Raw genomic sequence first — 19,562 nt, forward strand, 5'->3', positions numbered from 1 at the left:
ATTTTTTCTAGTTCTATAAAGTAATTTTTTTTGGCAATTTGATTGGTATGGCATTAAATAAATAGGTTAATTTAGATAGAATTGTTATTAGTTCAATCTACTTATGAGTACTTCATATTCTTCCAAATGTTTAGATCTATTTATGTGAAGAGTGAGTCAACAGAATTTTTAAAATGCCAATTTTGTCTAACCTATTTATTCAATATTATCCCAAAAATTACTAGAAAAATTACCTTATTGAGACAGAAAAATAATAATAAAGTTCACTTGAAAGAACAAAAGGTCAGGAATTTCAGAGAAACCTAGAGGAAAAAAAATATAAAAGAAATGGACTCAGTAGTATCAGAGTTAAATTTGTTATTATAAGGTGAGGGTACTGTTGAAGATAAAATGGATAGTTTCAACTATTTTAAGTTAAACTTTTCTTGTATGAATAAAACCTATGTAGGCAAGAATAGAAGGAATTTAGAATATTGGGGGAAATTTTTCATAAATAATTTCTCAGATAAGATGACATTGAATTGGAATATTACTATGGTCCAAGAAATAATGAGCTATATGATTTAGAAAAAACATGCAAAGTCTTGGACTTATAGTGAAGCAAGATACTATCTGCCAGAGAAACAGATGACAAGTGGAAATAAGCATAATATAGTCTTACATATAAGTATATATGAATATATCTGTATGTATTTATAAATATCTATATATATATAAACATACACAAACACACTTAATTGTAGCCTTCTTTAGGGTGGGAGGTGGGGGAAAAAGTAAAAAATGCACAGCAGAGAACAAAATAAAACTCACAAGACAGCAATGAAAATCTGGGCAGCTTTGAAAATAATATGCAGTATTCATTATATAGATTTTCTTGAAATAGAAATTTATTGTCTTATTATGGAATCCTCTCTTATGTTCCTCTCTGTACATGGCAATTTTTTTCCCCCTTTTCTCATTTTGTACCTAAGCTTAAAATAAATAAATTTACCTCCCAAAAAAGTCTACTGCTTCAAATTGATTATCTTGCCCAATCCTTTGCTCACATTAGGCCTTTTTTTTAATTACATCTTATATTCTATAAATTTTTTCTATGTGATTATTTAGTTCAATGATATAGAGTTTAATAAAGATTTTATGACAACAATTCATTAGATAAGCAATTAAAAAGTTTTTTTCTGGCCAAAGATAGAAAAGAAAAGTTATATATATATATATAAATTTTTAAATATTTATGGTAGCATTTTTTTGTAAATTAAGGAATTGAAAACAAATAGGTATGCGTTAATTGGGGAATGGCTAAACAAATCTTCTCATTCTAGATAAATGATTCTATGCCTCTCTCCCTTCTCTGCTTAATTATGAGATGGTGAATGAGCATGGCATGAATGCTGGCAGACTTAGTTGGATCAGTGGGCTGGTTTTGATGAACGGCTTTTCCTCCTCTTATCATTTGTTGTGTAGCATGGTTGTTCTTGGTAGGGAGGGATACACTCCCATGTGAAACTAATGTAAATATCAAAGATGATAATAAATTTTAAAAATTAAATTAAAACGTGTTTCAAAGTTCAGTTAGTTGCATAAATGGTTGTTTACCATATATCTAAGCTCCAAAGTAAGAATATTTCTGACTTCTCACAAATGGTACTCTCCCTAGCAAGCACAACTTTTATGAATTTCTATAAATACAGAGAGAATGCTTTAGAAAGATAATTCTTTAAATTGAGTTTCTCAAAGAATTTGCATCATTACCAACATAAAACTTTTAAAAATAATATTTTGAACAGAAAATACAGCAAGTTTTTTGTTTTACTACATTTTGTTTGGCATTTAATCTCCAATTTTGGAGATTACATGGAATACAATTATTAAAGTTCTTACCAGAGGAGATTTTTTCATTCTGCTTTTCATAAAGAGTGCCTACAGACATCAGAAAAACTATGACCAGGAATACTGGAATCCTCCAGGAGCCAGCCAGAGATGCTGAAAATAAAAGTAAACAAGTCTAAGCCCTCTAAAACAATCAATGTAATGGATTTGAATGGACAGTTACTACACGTATGTATGCTGTGTGTATTTAATCAAAACATTTCAAATTCTACACTGTAGATTAGGCTTTTTTTTTTTTTGGGGGGGGGGGAGGAGGCAGAAAGTGAAATACCTTGACTCAGCTCTAGAAATGCAGATCCAATCCAAGAAACTAATTCTAACTTTAGGAGATTCATACTAAGCAAACCCAGAAGCTATAAACCCAGTACATTTTAAAGGATTCTAATTAATTCCTCAGTGATAAAAAAGCCATTCCATAGCAGGACCAAAATGCTAATCATCTAAGTCAAAGCTTCTATTTGTCTCTTCAAATATGGGGGACTTGGTTGGATTTCCTGGAACTTCATGAGCCCACCCTGCTCTGAATTCCCAGAAGAGGGCGGGGGTAGGTACAGATAATAAACTAGAACATTCCTCTCTTTAATGGACGAGGTTTAGATACTAAGGGGTTGCCAGGATACAAATCTGTTTGTTCTCCTCATTCTCCCAAATTTAATGTAGCCAAATTAAAAAACCAAAGGACTACTGAAATAAAATCTCCAAGAAATAAACAAGAACATGGAAGTCATATTTTGAGGATCTTAAGAGGCTCTTACATATAATCTTGAACTTTATTTAAAAACCATTGACCAAAGATGTCTTACAAAAAAAATGAAAAATGAAAATGGTAAAGCAATATATTTTTCTAAAAAGTATTTTAAATGTTGTGCTGTTTTAGGCTATATGACTTTGTTTTTAATTGTAAAAAACAAAATTCTAAAAACGCGTATCTAACAAAATAAAAAGATGAAAAACTGAAAATGTAGCACTTAGAAGTTAAGGTTTCTAAAAATCTAATAGAATTTTTAATAAATCTAGAAATATTTGCTTTAATTTACATGGCACACCTCTTGGTATCAAAAACAAGTGACCCACCTAAATGGAAAAGTAATATAATCCAGACAGGAATTGAAACTGCTCTCAAGTAGCGTTCAGTACTTGCATTCCACTTGAATAAAACAGCCAACACATAGCCAACTACCAACGTCCAGATCTTTAGGAATAAATGAACAGAAAATATAAGGTTGAAAAAACATAGATATGTAAATAAACATAAACATACCTTTATTATGTAAAACTTTCAAGTATTTGTATTTTTAAATTGTTATGGTGGTAGTTCTCTATTATACATATTAAATTGTTAATCATTCTTTTAACTGTCAGATGTTTAAAAATGTAAATTTTTCAGTGTAAAAACCTCATAGGTTTTTTTTTTTAACAGCAATTTTAATTTAAAATCTGTTAACAATAGAAGATAATTCGTGAGTAGGAGTACCAAGTTCTAATTAGGTATTATTAGAAACACTATATTTAACAAGACATGTTCTACATAAGAAGTCTAATATGGGATTCCAAGATTTCTCTACAGATTTGTCAAAAAAATTTCTATGCTGCAAAACAGTGCTCATGAAATCTAGATCTCATTAAAACATAAAATGGGAATATGTATATATATAGTACAGTGTAAACTTGAAAGCAATATAAAATATTACTGCAAAAAAGATATTCACAGAAAGCAAAGAAGACAAATATCAGAATCTTGGTGTACACCCAAAACAAAGGTGACTGAGGAATAGTAAGACAAAGAGAGTTGTCCAACAATAATTGGGAAAGGAGAGGGTGGTCAGCAGTGTCTAATGTTGCAGAGAAGTCAAAAAGGATGATGACTGATGACAGGCCATTGAATTTTCACAATTAATCTTGATTTCTGATCACTGTTAATTCTGGAAGACAGAGTTTCACTTGAGTGACCTGAGATCAGAAACCACTTTGCAAAACAATGATAACAGTGAAAGTAAAAGAAGTGCATGTAATGAACTTACAATGTTTCTTCTACAAATCTGATTATGAAAAAGATGATGTACAGGCCAATAACTCACAGAAATAGTAATTAAGTAAAACTCTCTTTCCAGGATGGGATAGACTGGGCTTATTTGTTGATAGCAGAGAATGAATCAGATTTGTAGAAGAAACATTGTAAGTTCATTACATGCACTTCTTTTACTTTCACTGTTATCATTGGGGGGGGGGGGGGGGGGGGGAGGATTTTTGTAGAAGGTAATTTGCCAGACAAAAAAAGGGAAATGGATGAAAATGGCATGAAGGTTACCTGCAGAGGTACTGACAGAATGTCTGCCTGGTTCACTATTGTTAGTAGCTATGGATTGATATTCCGGAAGGAAAATGCAACAACAACAACAACAAAATCACAAAAAGCTACATTTTAGTTGAGTTAAATAATTATAATTGCAACAGAAAAACTATGACTCCTGTGAAAATAATGGGTAATAAAATAGCAGGTGATAAAATCATGTTTTAAATTAGCACAAAAATTACTATAAGTTTCATTTATTTTTATGGGTGTAATTACAAAAGGCTTCCTCCACTCTTTAGCCTAGAAGGTCTCAAACTTTTGGTTTCAGGACTTCTCTACACTCTTATTTATTATTTATTTTTGAGAGGCAATTAAGTAAGGTTAAGTGATTTGCCCAGGGTTACACAGATACTAAGTGCTAAGTGTCTGAAACTGAATTTGAACTCAGGTCCTCCTGACTTCAGGGCTAGTGCTCTTATCGATTGTATCTAGGTACTCTCCTCTCCATACTCTTAAAAATGACTGAAAACCCCAAAAAGCTTGTGTTTCTTGTGTTTATGTGGGCTATATTTATCAATATTTATCATTATTAGATATTAAAACCAGTAAAATTTTAAAATTATGTATTACCTTACAATAACCATAAACTCATCACATGCTAACATAAATACATGTTTTAAAAATCATATTTTCAACAATAAAAAATTAGTGAGAACAGTATTATTTTTCATAGTTTTCTAAATTTCTTTAATGTCTGATTAGAAAACAGATGGATTTGTATATATGCTTTTACATTTAATCCGTTCATTATCTTGGTTTGGTTGAAGCAATGAAAAAATCTGGCCTCATAGTAAGAAGCTGGAAAAGGAAGGAAATATTTTTAAATAGTCAAATGATGTTTTAGTCTTATTAAGAAAATAGTTTTGACCTCTTAAGACCTATTGAAAGAGGTCTTGAGGACTTCCATGGGTTTGCAGGCCACACTTTAAGAACCATTGCTTTAGAATCCCAGGGGTCTTCAAACTTTTTAAAAAGGAGGCCAGTTCACTGTCCCTCAGACTGTTGGAGAGCAGGACTATAGTAAAAACAAAAACTTCATAACCCTGGGTGAGGGGGATAAACGTCACTGTATCTGGCCCATTTGAGGACCCCTGTGACAGATATTATAGACTAAGTGGAAAGTAAAATAAAATATAGAGAAGTGATTAAGAATAAGAATACTCAAAATGGAATTTCCAATCTAATACCAGTTTCTTGTCATATAGAGAAAATCACCTACTCTTGTCTCAGTTTCCTCATTTGTAAAATAGAGATACTGCTTACTTACCCAATAGTGTTATGGGGGGTCTTGAAGAGGAAAAGGACAATTATAAAACTATGAGTTGTTTTCCTGGAAGTGGTTTTTCCTTTAACTATGTGCCACTATTTGAAACCAGGTTTATTTAATAATTCTCTTCCTATGAAGAAAACTAGCAGCCTTATCTTTTAGCTTGATTAAAACCTGCCCCCTCCCCCCCCCCCAAGGTGAAAAAAAGTCCCAATTCTTGGTAAAATTTGATCATAAATTTTTAAGATTTATTAAACTGAATTAATTTAATTCCATTAAAATCACACAAAGGTAAGTTCTAACTTTTGTTACAAACAATCTATCCTTTCAAAAATCTGGATTAAGTCCAACAGGCTTGGAGCTCAGTTGTCAAAGATGACAGTTTCTATGGACCTGGAAACCTGGCTGAAATTGTATAGCCTTCTATAAAGGGTACCAAAAAAAGCACAAGTCTCTAATTGTGATTTTATAAGCACTACGACAATTCTTACATAATTTGTATGTTTTAGGGCCTTCCTTGGTTGGTATGCAGTAAGAGAAGATTCTTGGTGTGTCTCTATTATTTATTTAGAAGCTGTCCTAAGGCAAGGAAGTGACAGTGGAAAGAGCACAGAGCTTCCAATTAGGAAGAACTGCATGCCATGTGACCTTGGGCAAGATCTTATCTTGCTTGCCTCAGTTTCCTCAATGCTAAAATGCAGATAATAATAGCATCTAATTCCCTGGATTGTTGCAAAGATCAAATGAATTTACATACTCAATTGTCTACACAAATGTAATTTATCCAACAGGGCAATAAGAGGGAAAGGGAATAAGAGAACAAGGGAATGATAAAATAAAGGGTAAATTAAGGGAAGCAGTGGTTAGAAGCAAAACAGAGAAAAACAGAGACAAAGACAAAAAGTACCAGGATAGAGGGAAATATACTGTTCATAATCATAACTGTGAAAATGGGATGAGTTCATGAGGAGATAGCAGAATGGATTAGAAATCAGAATCCAACAATATGTTGTTTATGAGACAATTCAAGCAGATAGACACACACAGAGTTAAAATAAAGAGCTGGAACAAAATGTAATATGTTTCTGCTGAAGTAAAAATGTCAAGGGATAACAATTATGATTTCAAAGAAAAATCAAAAATAGACCTAATTAAAAAAGATAATCAGAGAAACTACACGATGCTAAAAGATGTCATAAACAACGAAACAACATAAAACTTTTTTCACAGCAAGTTTCTCTGATAAATACCTCATTTTTCAAATAGAGAGGAAACTGGGTCAAATTTATAAAAATAAGAGCCACCCCTCAATTGATAAATGGTTCAATGGATACAAACAGGAAGTTTTCAGAAATCCAAAAGATCTCTAATGTCATATGAAAGAATGTTTTAAATCATTACTCATTAGAGAAAGGCAAATTAAAACATCTCTAAGGGAACATATCACCTATGAGAAATGACAAATGCTAGAGTGGATGAAGGAAAAACAGATACACTAATGCACTGCCGGTTGAGTGAGTAGTGAAATGGTCAAACAAATTTTGGAAAACAATTTGCAATTACACCCAAAGTACTATGAAACTGCAAACACTGATCCAGCAACACCACTGTTATGTCTGTATCCCAAAGAGATCAAAGGAGGAAAAAGATCTATATGTACAAAAATATTTATGGTATCTCTTTTTGTGGTGGCAAGGAATTGGAAATCAAGGGGGTGTTAAATCAAATGGAGTAGGGTTGAACAAGTTGTGGCATATGATTCTGATGGAGTACTATTGCATTATAAGAAATGAGAAGGAAAGGGGGTTTCAGAAAAATGAATTGATGCAAAGTAAAGTGAGAACTGGGAAATCATCGTGCCCAGTAATAGCAATGTTGTAAAATGGTAACTGTGAAAGGCTTGACTGCTCTGATCAATATAATGATCTGAGACAACTTCAAAGGATTAATGATGAAAAAATGCTATCTAACTCCAGAGAGAGAGAGAGAAAACTGATGAATTGTGTGTGCAAACTAAAGTATAATTTTCTGACTTTTTATTTTTGCCTTTTTTTTTTTTGGAAATATGGCTACATTTTGTCTTCTCAGTGAGTGTGGGAGGCAGTGAATTTGAAATTGAAAATTTAAAAATAAGAAAATGTTAAAAATAAACAAATAATACATTAAATTTTTCTTGAAACAAAAGGTCTTTTAAAAATGATCAAAAAGTTCTGGGAAGAAAGTCAATTTGTATACAGATAGAAAAGCTCCAGAATAGACCATCAAAACTCTAAATGAAAAAGGACTCTGTGATAAAGAATACTATGATTAAGGGGGTGGGGGGGGAGAGATAAAAATCTTTTTGTTGGAAGTCTGATTAAGCACTTTACCTAGTTTTTGGCTTTAGTTTTTTTTTTTTTTTTTTTTTTAATAGCCTTTTATTTACAGGATATATGCATGGGTAACTTTACAGCATTAACAATTGCCAAACCTCTTGTTCCAATTTTTCACCTCTTACCCCCCCCCCTCCCCTAGATGGCAGGATGACAGTAGATGTTAAATATATTAAAATATAACTTAGATACACAATAAGTATACATGACCAAAAATTATTTTGCTGTACAAAAGAATCAGACTCTGAATTATTGTACAATTAGCTTGTGAAGGAAATCAAAATGCATGTGTGCATAAATATAGGGATTGGGGATTTAATGTAATGGTTTTTAGTCATCTCCCAGAGTTATTTTTCTGGGCATAGCTAGCTCAGTTCATTACTGCTCCATTAGAAATGATTTGGTTGATCTCGTTGCTGAGGATGGCCTGATCCATCAGAACTGGTCATCATCTAGTATTGTTGTTGAAGTATATAATGATCCCCTGGTCCTGCTCTATTTCACTCAGCATCAGTCTGTAAGTCTCTCCAGGCCTTTCTGAAATCATCCTGTTGGTCATTTCTACAGAACAGTAATATTCCATAATTTTCATATACCACAATTTATTCAGCTATTCTCCAACTGATGGACATCCATTCAGTTTCCAGTTTCTAGCCACTACAAAAAGGGCTGCGAAACATTCGTGCACATACAGGTCCCTTTCCTTCTTTATAATCTCTTTGGGATATAATCCCAGTAGTAACACTGCTGGATCAAAGGGTATGCACAGTTTGATAACTTTTTGAGCATAGTTCCAAACTACTCTCCAAAATGGTTGGACCCGTTCACAACTCCACCAACAATGCAACAATGTCCCAGTTTTCCCGCATCCCCTCCAACAATCATCATTATTTTTTCCTGTCATCTTATTTGGCTTTAGTTTTATTGTAATTACTCAGTCTATCTCCAACATTTACTTAGCTTTCCCTAGCCATCCAAAGCAATTGACTTACATGGTCTCTTAGTGTTTCTACCTGTCACCCCCCTTACAAATAGTATTTCAAGCCTGGTTCTCTTGAGACTTTTGAGTATCTTTGATGAAATCTGCATACTGACTTATTTTTAGTTTTTTCTACAACACCTCACTAATGCCTTTGTCCAGGATTCTACTTAACTCCCTTCAGAATATTGACATTGATTGTTTAGCTGGGAAATCTGTTCACCTCCCCCCAAGACACTCAATCCTACTCAGTGACCTCATTGTACAAAAAGGTACATAAAAGGTAAGCTACTTGTAGCAAGAAGAATATATTCAAAAATTCATTTACAAGGAAGAAAGGGCTTGTTCTCAATTGTTCTTGAGTTATCCTTTTCTACCAAGTGACTGAAACTAATCATGTGAAGACCCACATTTTCCACTAAACATCAACACATTTGTTAGATTTTTCACACAGCTATAGAAGCATTTGTGTTATCTTTTCTGTTTTTCTAGGTTTGGTGTCATTCCCTAGATAATCACATCCAGAGGCCAGAAGAAGGACTTCTCAAGGATTTGTATATAGTTATCTTCCATATATACACCACAGTCATTTTGCCACAGAAACTATTTTTTCTGTGCATTTCCTCTGAATCCTAGTTCCAAATCCTGAGAATTCTTATTAGGTATCATGTGGTGGTATCCCAGGTCATTTTGCAGCAAGAAAGGAATCGTATAATCCAACAGTTTATTATGTTTTCACTTAACTCCAAATCTCCATCAATACCCCAAAGACACAAATCGAGGGGCAGCTAGGTAGGGCACCAGCCTTGAAGTCAGGAGAACCTGAATTCAAATTTGACCTCAGACACTTATCTAAGGCCACATCTGAATTCAGATCTTGATTCCAGATTTTATGCTTGATCCACTGCATCATCTAGATGCCCAAATTCTTAAATAATACTAGATTATTTAATGAATGTTCTCAATTCATAAATTTCACTCTGACCTATGAAAAACATGATTTAAAAAAATTCTGAGGAGATTTAGACAAGATTAATGTACTCAGAATTTTGTCAGATAGGTATGTTGAAATGTTCCTATATCATACAATCAGCAATAATTCAACAGTTATTTTTAAATGATGTTAATGCTTAAGTCCCTCTCCCAACTTCTTCGTCACCTCCACCTCTTGGAATTCCTGGCTTACCTCAAATGCACAGCTAAGGTACCACTAGGACTTTCCAAAATACCCGCAGAAAATTAAAGTACCCTGCATTTACTTCCTATATATTTTTATGTTCTCTCTCTCTCTTTGCCTTCCTCCCCAATAGAATGGAAACTCCTTACAAAAAGAGGCTGCTAAGTTTTGTCTTTGTATCTTCTCAATAATGGGAACACTACTCAATGAAATTCTGTAATCAGGGAGCAGAAAAATAAGCAAAATGATAAACATCAATACATAGTGAGGAGGAAAGTTTGGACCAAAATCACTAAATTCAGCCCTTATTTCCACACTCACATGTCAAGATCTGAGATCATCATCGGCTAATATCATATATCCACTACCGGAAAGGATCTCAGAAGCCATAAATTCCAATCCTTTTATTTTACAATGAGAAAACTGAGACCCAAGGAGGTTAAGGAGCCTATCCAAGTTGCATCGATGTTTTAACTGTTATTATTTAACATTTTTATGTTATGCTCAACAAACCTGTCCATGCTAAAAGCTAGGAAGAATAGAAAATCCAATGGTTGACAGTCAGAGTACAAAAGGAATTTTACAGGTTAGAACATTGGGTGGAACCTAACATTAGATAAAGTTCAATAGGGATTAATTTAAATTCTTGCACTTGTGTACCAAAAGAACCAAGGACCCCCCCCCCCCCAAAAAAAAAAACCCACCATATATATGAGACCAAGTAGTTTGACAGCAATTGTTCTGATAGCAACCTTTAAATATGTAAAGAGCTGTCACGAGGTGGAGGGATGCAGGTTCTTGTTGGCCCAGAGTGTCAGATCTGGGAGCAACGAGCAACAGGTAAATTCAGGCTCAAACTCCGGGGAGAGGAAAAAAGAACAACTTTCTTAATTGTCCAAAAGTGGGAAGAGGCAATCTGAAAATGAGTTTGAATCCAACACTAGTAAAACAGACGTTGTCTGCTTCAGTTTCCTCATCTGTAAAATAGGGATGATAGGATAGTAACGGACAATAACCTTCCGGGGTTGTTGGGAAGATCAAAAGAGCTCACCCAGGTAAAAGTGCTTTGCAAACCTTAGATGTAAATTGGTGTTCCTTTGGAATCTTCAGCATTTTTTTGAGCAGACCAAAGGACCAAAAGGTTTAAGAACCTGGAGATTTCTCCCAATGAAACGCCAACTTTTACAGGTAGAAATGATAATCACAGGACTCAGGGGGAAAGGATGGCAAGGCCAAACGCAAAAGGTGCGTGCGTGCACCGGGCCGTGCTCGGGCCCAGGGTCCCTGGGAAGGAGGGCTGAGGGGCGGGGGCGGGGCACGCCTCGCGGGGCCCCGGCTCACTCACCCACAGGGTGTTGAAGTACTCCAGCCCTTGGCAGATGAGGGAGCAGGCGTAGGCCAGCAGCACCTGCACGCCCAGGTAGCTGCCCAGATGGTAGAGGGCGTAGAGCAGGGGCGCGCCCGCGCCCAGCAGCAGCAGCAGGCGGCGGCGCCGCAGCACCTGCTCGCCCAGGGCCTCCACGCCGTAGTTGGCAAAGCAGAGCGGCAGCAGCAGCGCGGCCAGCACGATGGGCGTGTGCGCGCGGTGCAGGCGGTGCAGCCAGCGGCGGCCCAGGCGCGTGAGGGAGCTCTTGAAGGGATGCAGGAAGGTGCCGCACAGCACCGCCCACAGCAGCGGCCGGAGGAAGGCCTCGAGGATGAAGTACACGAGCACGGCGGCGCCGCAGCACAGGCACACGAACAGCACCGCGCCCGTGTTATAGAAGGCCTGCTTGATGGGCTTGTCGAAGCGCAGCGCCAGCCCGCCGGGGGGGACCCCGCCCCCCGCCTCCCCGGGCGCCGGAGCGGGGCCCCTCCTCGGAGCTTCCCACAGCGGCAGCGGCGGCGGCGGCGGATCGCGGGCCACTGGCCCTCCGCTCACGCCGCCCGGAGCCGCGGCCGCCGCCCCCCCGGCCACGGGGCCCGCTCCCTCCGGCGGAGGCACTATAGGACTGGAAGAGCCCAAGGTCTCCTTGCCTGCAGAGCCCCGGCTGTCAGCCATGGTGGCGCCGCCTCGCTGGCCGGCGGGGCTGCTCTGGAGAGGGTGCAGGAAACGGTTTTGGCCCGACCACGGCAGGCGCGGGGCTTCTTGGGACTTGTAGTTCCCGGCCCGCTCGAATTCCTGAATGGCTGGGAGCGAATCTGCTGTATCTCTTGTCGCGTCCTGCCTGCTGTCAAATAATCCCTAGGGCATTGCAAAAATTCTGGGAGATTTTATATTAGGGTCTACGGTGGGGTCGAGAAGAGGGAGGTAGAACTCCAGTCCTGGAGCTAATCCAGAGCAAATGACCTTTCACCTATTTTCTAAGTGAATTGGTCCGAATGATTGATTAGGCAACAATTAAAGAGTAATTAACATTTAAATATAGGATCCTTACACAAAAACAATAATTAAAATTGTTCCCTAAGCAAAGGCAAAAAATTTAAATGTGGGTCCCCAAACAAAGCAAAAATTTACATGTGGGTCCCCAAACAAAGCAAAAATTTAAATGTGGGTCCCTAAATAAAGCAAAAAATTTAAATGTGGGTCCCTAAATAAAAGCAAAAATTTAAATGTGGGTCCCCAAACAAAGCAAAAATTTACATGTGGGTCCCCAAACAAAGCAAAAATTTACATGTGGGTCCCCAAACAAAGCAAAAATTTAAATGTGGGTCCCCAAACAAAGCAAAAATTTAAATGTGGGTCCCCAAACAAAGCAAAATTTTAAATGTGGGTCCCTAAACAAAGCAAAAATTTAAATGTGGGTCCCTAAACAAAGCAAAAAATTAAATGTGGGTCCCTAAACAAAGCAAAAAATTTAAATGTGGGTCCCTAAATAAAAGCAAAAATTTAAATGTGGGTCCCTAAACAAAGCAAAAATTTAAATGTGGGTCCCTAAACAAAGCAAAAATTTAAATGTGGGTCCCTAAACAAAGCAAAAATTTACATGTGGGTCCCCAAACAAAGCAAAAATTTAAATGTGGGTCCCCAAACAAAGCAAAAATTTAAATGTGGGTCCCCAAACAAAGCAAAAATTTAAATGTGGGTCCCCAAACAAAGCAAAAATTTAAATGTGGGTCCCCAAACAAAGCAAAAATTTAAATGTGGGTCCCCAAACAAAGCAAAAAATTAAATGTGGGTCCCCTAAACAAAGCAAAAATTTAAATGTGGGTCCCCAAACAAAGCAAAAATTTACATGTGGGTCCCCAAACAAAGCAAAAATTTAAATGTGGGTCCCCAAACAAAGCAAAAATTTAAATGTGGGTCCCCAAACAAAGCAAAATTTTAAATGTGGGTCCCTAAACAAAGCAAAAATTTAAATGTGGGTCCCTAAACAAAGCAAAAAATTAAATGTGGGTCCCTAAACAAAGCAAAAATTTAAATGTGGGTCCCTAAATAAAGCAAAATTTAAATGTGGGTCCCTAAACAAAGCAAAAATTTAAATGTGGGTCCCTAAACAAAGCAAAAATTTAAATGTGGGTCCCTAAACAAAGCAAAAATTTAAATGTGGGTCCCTAAACAAAGCAAAAGTTGAAAATGTGGGTCCCTAAGAAAAGGCTTCTGAAAGCATTAGTTTGGGAGTCAGAAATTTAAGCTTGGCTACTTAAACTAATTTTTATGACCTTGAAGGACTTGGCTCAACTCGTGGACTTCAGTGTTCTCATTTAGGAAAGAAGGGGAATGGAAAAAATTACATAAATTTACAGCTTTAAAGCCTGAGAGCTTTTGATTTTATTTTTTTATTATTTATTTATTTTTTTTATTTAATAGCCTTTTATTTACAAGTTATATATATGGGTAACTTTACAGCATTGACAATTGCCAAACCTCTTGTTCCAATTTTTCACCTCTTACCCCCCACCCCCTCCCCCAGATGGCAGGATGACCAGTAGATGTTAAATATATTAAAATATAAATTAGATACACAATAAGTATCCATGACCAAACTGTTATTTTGCTGTACAAAAAGAATCAGACTCTGAAATATTGTACAATTAGCTTGTGAAGGAAATAAAAAATGCAGGTGGGCATAAATATAGGGACTGGGAATTCAATGTAATGGTTTTTAGTCATCTCCCAGAGTTCTTTTTCTGGGCATAGCTAGTTCAGTTCATTACTGCTCCATTAGAAATGATTTGGTTGATCTCGTTGCTGAGGATGGCCTGATCCATCAGAACTGGTCATCATCTAGTATTGTTGTTGAAGTATATAATGATCTCCTGGTCCTGCTCATTTCACTCAGCATCAGTTCATGTAAGTCTCTCCAGGCCTTTCTGAAATCATCCTGTTGGTCATTTCTTACAGAACAATAATATTCCATAATATTCATATACCTCAATTTATTCAGCCATTCTCCAACTGATGGACATCCATTCAGTTTCCCGTTTCTAGCCACTACAAAAAGGGCTGCCACAAACATTTGTGCACATACAGGTCCCTTTCCCTTCTTTATGAGCTCTTTGGAATATAAGCCCAGTAGTAACACTGGTGGATCAAAGGGTATGCACAGTTTGATAACTTTTTGAGCATAGTTCCAAATTGGAGAGCTTTTGATTTTAAACAATAGCAGCAAAACTACTAATCTTGAACTCCGATATCCTGATTTGTAATGCCGGAGAAACTGAGGCAGGAGAGAGATTAGAGAGCTTTTAATATTTTATTAATTGGAGAGTATAATGGACTGGACAGGACTCTCGTCTCAAATTATCCAGTCAGATAGAGATATACTGGGACCAAGGAAAACATGTTGGTCCCAGGGCTGTCATCTCAAAGAATCCAGCAATCAATAGGAGAAAACCAGCTTCTTATATACTCTTTAGAAACAAAGAACCAAGAGGATGGGGGGGGAGACCATAAATCCTAAAAGCCCAGAGACAGGATGTCTGAATACCCAGAGATAAAGATGTCAGTGAGGTATCTTGGAATATTTTAGAGGGATATTGTAAATTCTTGAGGACAGGAGGTCTGCTCTTCTTGTTTATCTTGCTAGCAATTTATAACCTTAGAGTGAACGGTTCCCAATCTTAATGGACCAGAGTGGGTTTTTACAACTAAGGGGATTTGACAGAATAGTTAAGGAAACTGAGACAAAGGAAACTAGTTCAGGGAAACCAAGTCAGAACAGTTAAACCCCACTTCTTTCACTTAAAGGTCTACTCTGATAGTGCTTACTCCTATGAAAAGGCCCAAAGTAAATAATACTAGTAAATAACTGCCTCAAGCCTGGTCCTGCTTGTTTTTGCACATTCCAACAGTAGAGGACAAAGAGTGAAATTTTACTCAAAGCAACAGTAGACTGCCCTGGCAATTGCTTTCTTTTCTTTTATATATGTTATTCAAACAGCCTTTGTATGGGCATGGGGATCCAGAAAAGGAATGCAGTGTCTTTGCATCTATTTTGTATATAAGAATGGCAGGATTTTTGAGGACCTCTCAACTCTAGAACTGTTTGTCCCACTAATTATTCCTAAAGCTGAAAGAAGCAAGCACACAAATCCTTCTTGGGGGAGGAGTGGTGGGCAGTGAAGGAGATAGAAGTCCATGTAGAGTTAATTGAGAGGAAGGTCATTCTCTGAGTAGATCCTTGGAAAGCTCCAAGTATATCAGTGTAATGGGCTGAGGCTTGAGATGATGCACTAAGGTCCCAAGCACGTGAGGCTAAATAGTAATTGGACTGTACTCTATTAATATACATGCTTGGATAAAGAATGGTCCCCACCCACTCTCTGTGCAAGTCCTGATGTGTTGTATAGGAAATAACGATTTTGGTGGGTGGAGGCAGAGAGACAGGAAGAGAAGCTGGGAGAGATTGGCCTGGGTTCTATGTCTGCTGGTCGTGTGGCTGCTGGTCTAGCTAGCTTCTTGACTCAGCTACACACATTGCTATCGCCGATTCTCTTCCACCTCCGATCTTTCTTCACTGAGAATAAAGATCAACAATTTTCCCCTAACCTGAATTCCTGACTCCGGCTGATTTTAAAATACACGGTCATCACATATCAGAAAAACTTTCTGAATTCAGGGCTCAGTTCAAATGCCATTCTCCCCAGTTTAGTGTTGGGGTTCAAAGGGTACCCCCAAAATGTTGGTGTGCAAGACCTATGTTGAAAATATCTCAAAAGAATTTGCAGGCTTGGACCCATCGCCAAGTCAAGGGGCAAAGTTTATTATAGTTGTAATGCCAATTAGAGCAGGCTAAGTTCCAAAAGAATTTAGCAAAGAGCCAGAAGCAAGAAGAGAAATTTATAGGAAAAAGTTAGAGACCAGGTGCTTCAAGTCACTGATAGGCTAATTTTATGACTTACAGGTGGATTTGAGGAGTGGTCTGCTATGTACCTCATTATTGTCTCAGAAACTTAATTACTGACCAACCATAATCTGACAATCAGCAATGTTTGTGGAACTACAGCACTCTCAATGCCAAGGGACTTTAGGGTTATTGCTACATCTCCCTTAGAGTTAACCCTATCAGCTAGGACTCCTCCTACCTTTCCAAAATTACTTTGCACTTATTTGTATATATTTTATACGAACCTCTCTGTGTACCTAGATTTAGCACAGTACATGTTGACTAATTCACATGCCATTTTTACTCCCAATAAATGTTAAGCTCTTTGAGGGCTGAAACTGCTTTGTTTTTGTCTTTGTATTAATGTGACTCTAGAAATACTGAGTAGGACTCAGGAATACTGTGGCTCCAAGTTGTCTTGTTCGCTTTCATCCACTTTCATTCTTGACTCCAAGCTGGGCTGAATCAATTGGAATGTGCAAAAACAGGCAGGACCAGGCATGAGGCAATTAGCTGCCCTTCCAGCTATTTATTTTTGGTCTCTTCATTGGAGTAAGCACCATCAGAATCAAAATTAGTAATACTGTATTTTACCTCTAGACAATTTTAGTTTATAATCAAACCGACTACAAAAGAATGCTGGTTTTATTAACTTATTTTATGGCTGGGATGCTGTCTCTGCCTAACTCCTCAACTAACCTTTAAGCCATAAAATGAGTATATAGTGGTAGGCATCCAGGAATTGAGCTATTAACATATCAGTAGTTTACCTGTAAGATCAGTGCTCTCTATAAAGGCACAATTTGTTCCCTAACTTTTCTGCTAACTTCTCTTGGAATTTAGCATGCCAGTCAATGGCATAATAAGATCTTTGCCTTTTGATTTGGAAATGGTCTTAAGCCTACAAATTCTTTTGAGACACCTCATGACACTGGCCTGAATCCCCAAATGTTTGAGGGTTCAACTTCTAAAACCCAACAGCATCATTGTACCTTGCACATACTAGATATTTAATAAATGATAACATTTATATATAGCACTTTAAGGTTTTCAGAGCTCTGTATGTAGGCAACCTCATTTGATCCTCACAACCACTCTGTGAATAGGTGCACCTATTAATTCCTGTTTCACAGAAGAAAAAACTGAGGTTGAGAGAATGTTAAGTGGCCTGTTCTGGATCACACAGTTAGTAAGTACCTTGAGTTGGGATTTGAATTCAAGTCTTCCTAAGTAAAATTGTTGTTGAAAATTAGGATAATTTTATTTTTGTCCTTTTTCAATTTTAAACTACTAGGAAATTTTTTGGGGAGAAAAGCAAAGTAAAGCCAATTTGGTATAGTGAGTTCTGGCCTTGGACTCACTCGGACATTTTTAAATGATGTAGCCCAGATATTTTGGGCCAGAACAGAAATGATTGCTATTTACATTCAATCTGAGTCAATCAGGACCCAAATAATTACCAAATTACATTTACAAACTGAGTTTGTGAATTCTTCCACCATACCTGCCACTAGGGGCTCCAGAGTTGTTGGGGTATCTTATGCCTCAATATTTGGTGGCCTGTAGAGGGAGCCCCGAATTTTACATCCTCCTTGGTGAGGTAAGCCCCTTTCCTTTCCTATCCTATAGCTAGGACACCCCAAGTACCGGGGAAGGCTTGTTTGGTCATCAGGAGCTCCGTGCTCTGCAAACTTTTCTTGATTGGGGATGCCTGGACTTGGAAATTCTTGCAATTCTTGGCATAGTTCCCTCCTGACTAGGGATCATCTGCCACCTTTTTACTCTCCCTGGGACACTGGAGGAGGGGAGGTGCTAAACCTTGGCAAAGATGGGACAATCCACCTCTATCCTTAAGGATTCTCCCTTAGACTGCCTCTTAAAAAATAGAGACAAAATCTGGCTTAAAAGATCTTAAAGTTAAGAATCTTACTTTCTTTTGCAATACTGCCTGACCTCAATATACCTTAGAGGACCAAGACAAATGGTCCATTAATGGGTCTATTAACTATAACACTATCCTGCAATTGATTTGTTTTGCCGCAGACAAGGCAAATGGACTGAAGTTGCATATGTCCAAGCCTTTATGGCCTTGTCCCAAGATCCTAAATTAAGACAACGCTGCAGGATACTACTGGTAAAATTTATGAGAAGGGAATTGAAAGTAGACAGTGACCTCCTGGATAATCTCCTTTTCCCATTCCTCCCCATCTGTTTCCTTATGCAGTCCTTATCAGAAAGCCTGAGAATCCCTTCTGGGACCACCCCTTTATCAAGATCTGGACCTTATATCCGGCAATGTTTCTTCAACTCACTCCCCTTCTCATGGATCCTCTGAACCCTCACCTCTTGAGCCATATTCTGAAACCTCCCAGGTCCTGCTCCTCAGTTCCTCCCATACAAGAAGCAGGACCCCTTTTCTCTCTCTCAGGATCCTGATTCAGCACCCCCTCCTAAAGTTGGCCCATTGAGAGAAGTAGCAGACTCTCAGAGTAGAACACTCATGGTGCATATGCATTTTTCAATGTCAGACTTTTCCCAGATTAAGGAAAAACTTGGCCATTTCTTTGAGGACCCTACTAAATATATTGAGAGCTTCAAAGCTATCTCCCACCAATTTGATTTTACCTGGAGAAATGTTAATACCATAATCTCTTCTTGCTGCACCAAAGAGAAGAGAAAGAGTATCTGGGGTTTCGCCCAGGATTTTGGGGATGATATGGTTTAATCTTCCTCTTCTGGAAGATATCCCACCAGGGGTTATTGCTGTTCCAGTTACAGACCCTAGGTGGGATTACCAGGAGGGAAGCAGAGATAGGGAGAAGGGATCATTTTCTAATCTGCCTTGAAGGCATGAAGAAGGGAATTAAGACATGGGTTAATCATGAAAAACTGAAGGAAGTTACCCAAGGAGCTGAGGAATCCCCCTCTCCCCACTTTTCAGGGGCTCTAAAGAAATCTACTTTTCCAGAGGGTTCACTGTCCTCAGCATGTATTTTATTAATCCGTCTGTCCCAGACATTGAGAGGAAGCTGCAGAAGTTAGCCATGGATCCTCAAACTTACCAGACACAGCTGTCCTCAGCATTAAGGAGCCAAATAGGCAATTCTGTGTGGTACAGGACCTCAGAGCTGTTGATGGGGCAGTTATTCCTACTCACCACATTGTGCCTAATCCCTATGCTATCCTGACTCAGCTCCCAGGGACACACACACACAC

General features: G+C 37.7%; 1 protein-coding gene across 2 annotated transcripts in view; it reads right to left on the reverse strand.

The window, feature by feature from the left end:
• The window catches only part of TMEM245 (transmembrane protein 245), a 94,287-nt gene extending 82,114 nt beyond the window's left edge, over positions 1-12,173 (reverse strand). Inside the window, exons 1-3 of one of the 2 annotated variants that reach the window (XM_031945555.1) lie at positions 11,384-12,173; positions 2,965-3,082; positions 1,882-1,983 (exon numbers count right to left, since the gene is read on the reverse strand). In XM_031945555.1, the coding sequence (XP_031801415.1) occupies positions 1,882-1,983; positions 2,965-3,082; positions 11,384-12,079 (916 nt within the window). In that variant the 5' untranslated portion in view covers positions 12,080-12,173. The remainder of the gene's footprint in view (positions 1-1,881; positions 1,984-2,964; positions 3,083-11,383) is intronic. The other variant, XM_031945554.1, reaches the window with a different exon arrangement.
• Positions 12,174-19,562: the final 7,389 nt, after the last annotated feature.

This window comes from Sarcophilus harrisii, chromosome 1 (genome assembly GCF_902635505.1).
Source record: "Sarcophilus harrisii chromosome 1, mSarHar1.11, whole genome shotgun sequence".
Lineage (NCBI taxonomy): Eukaryota > Metazoa > Chordata > Mammalia > Dasyuromorphia > Dasyuridae > Sarcophilus > Sarcophilus harrisii.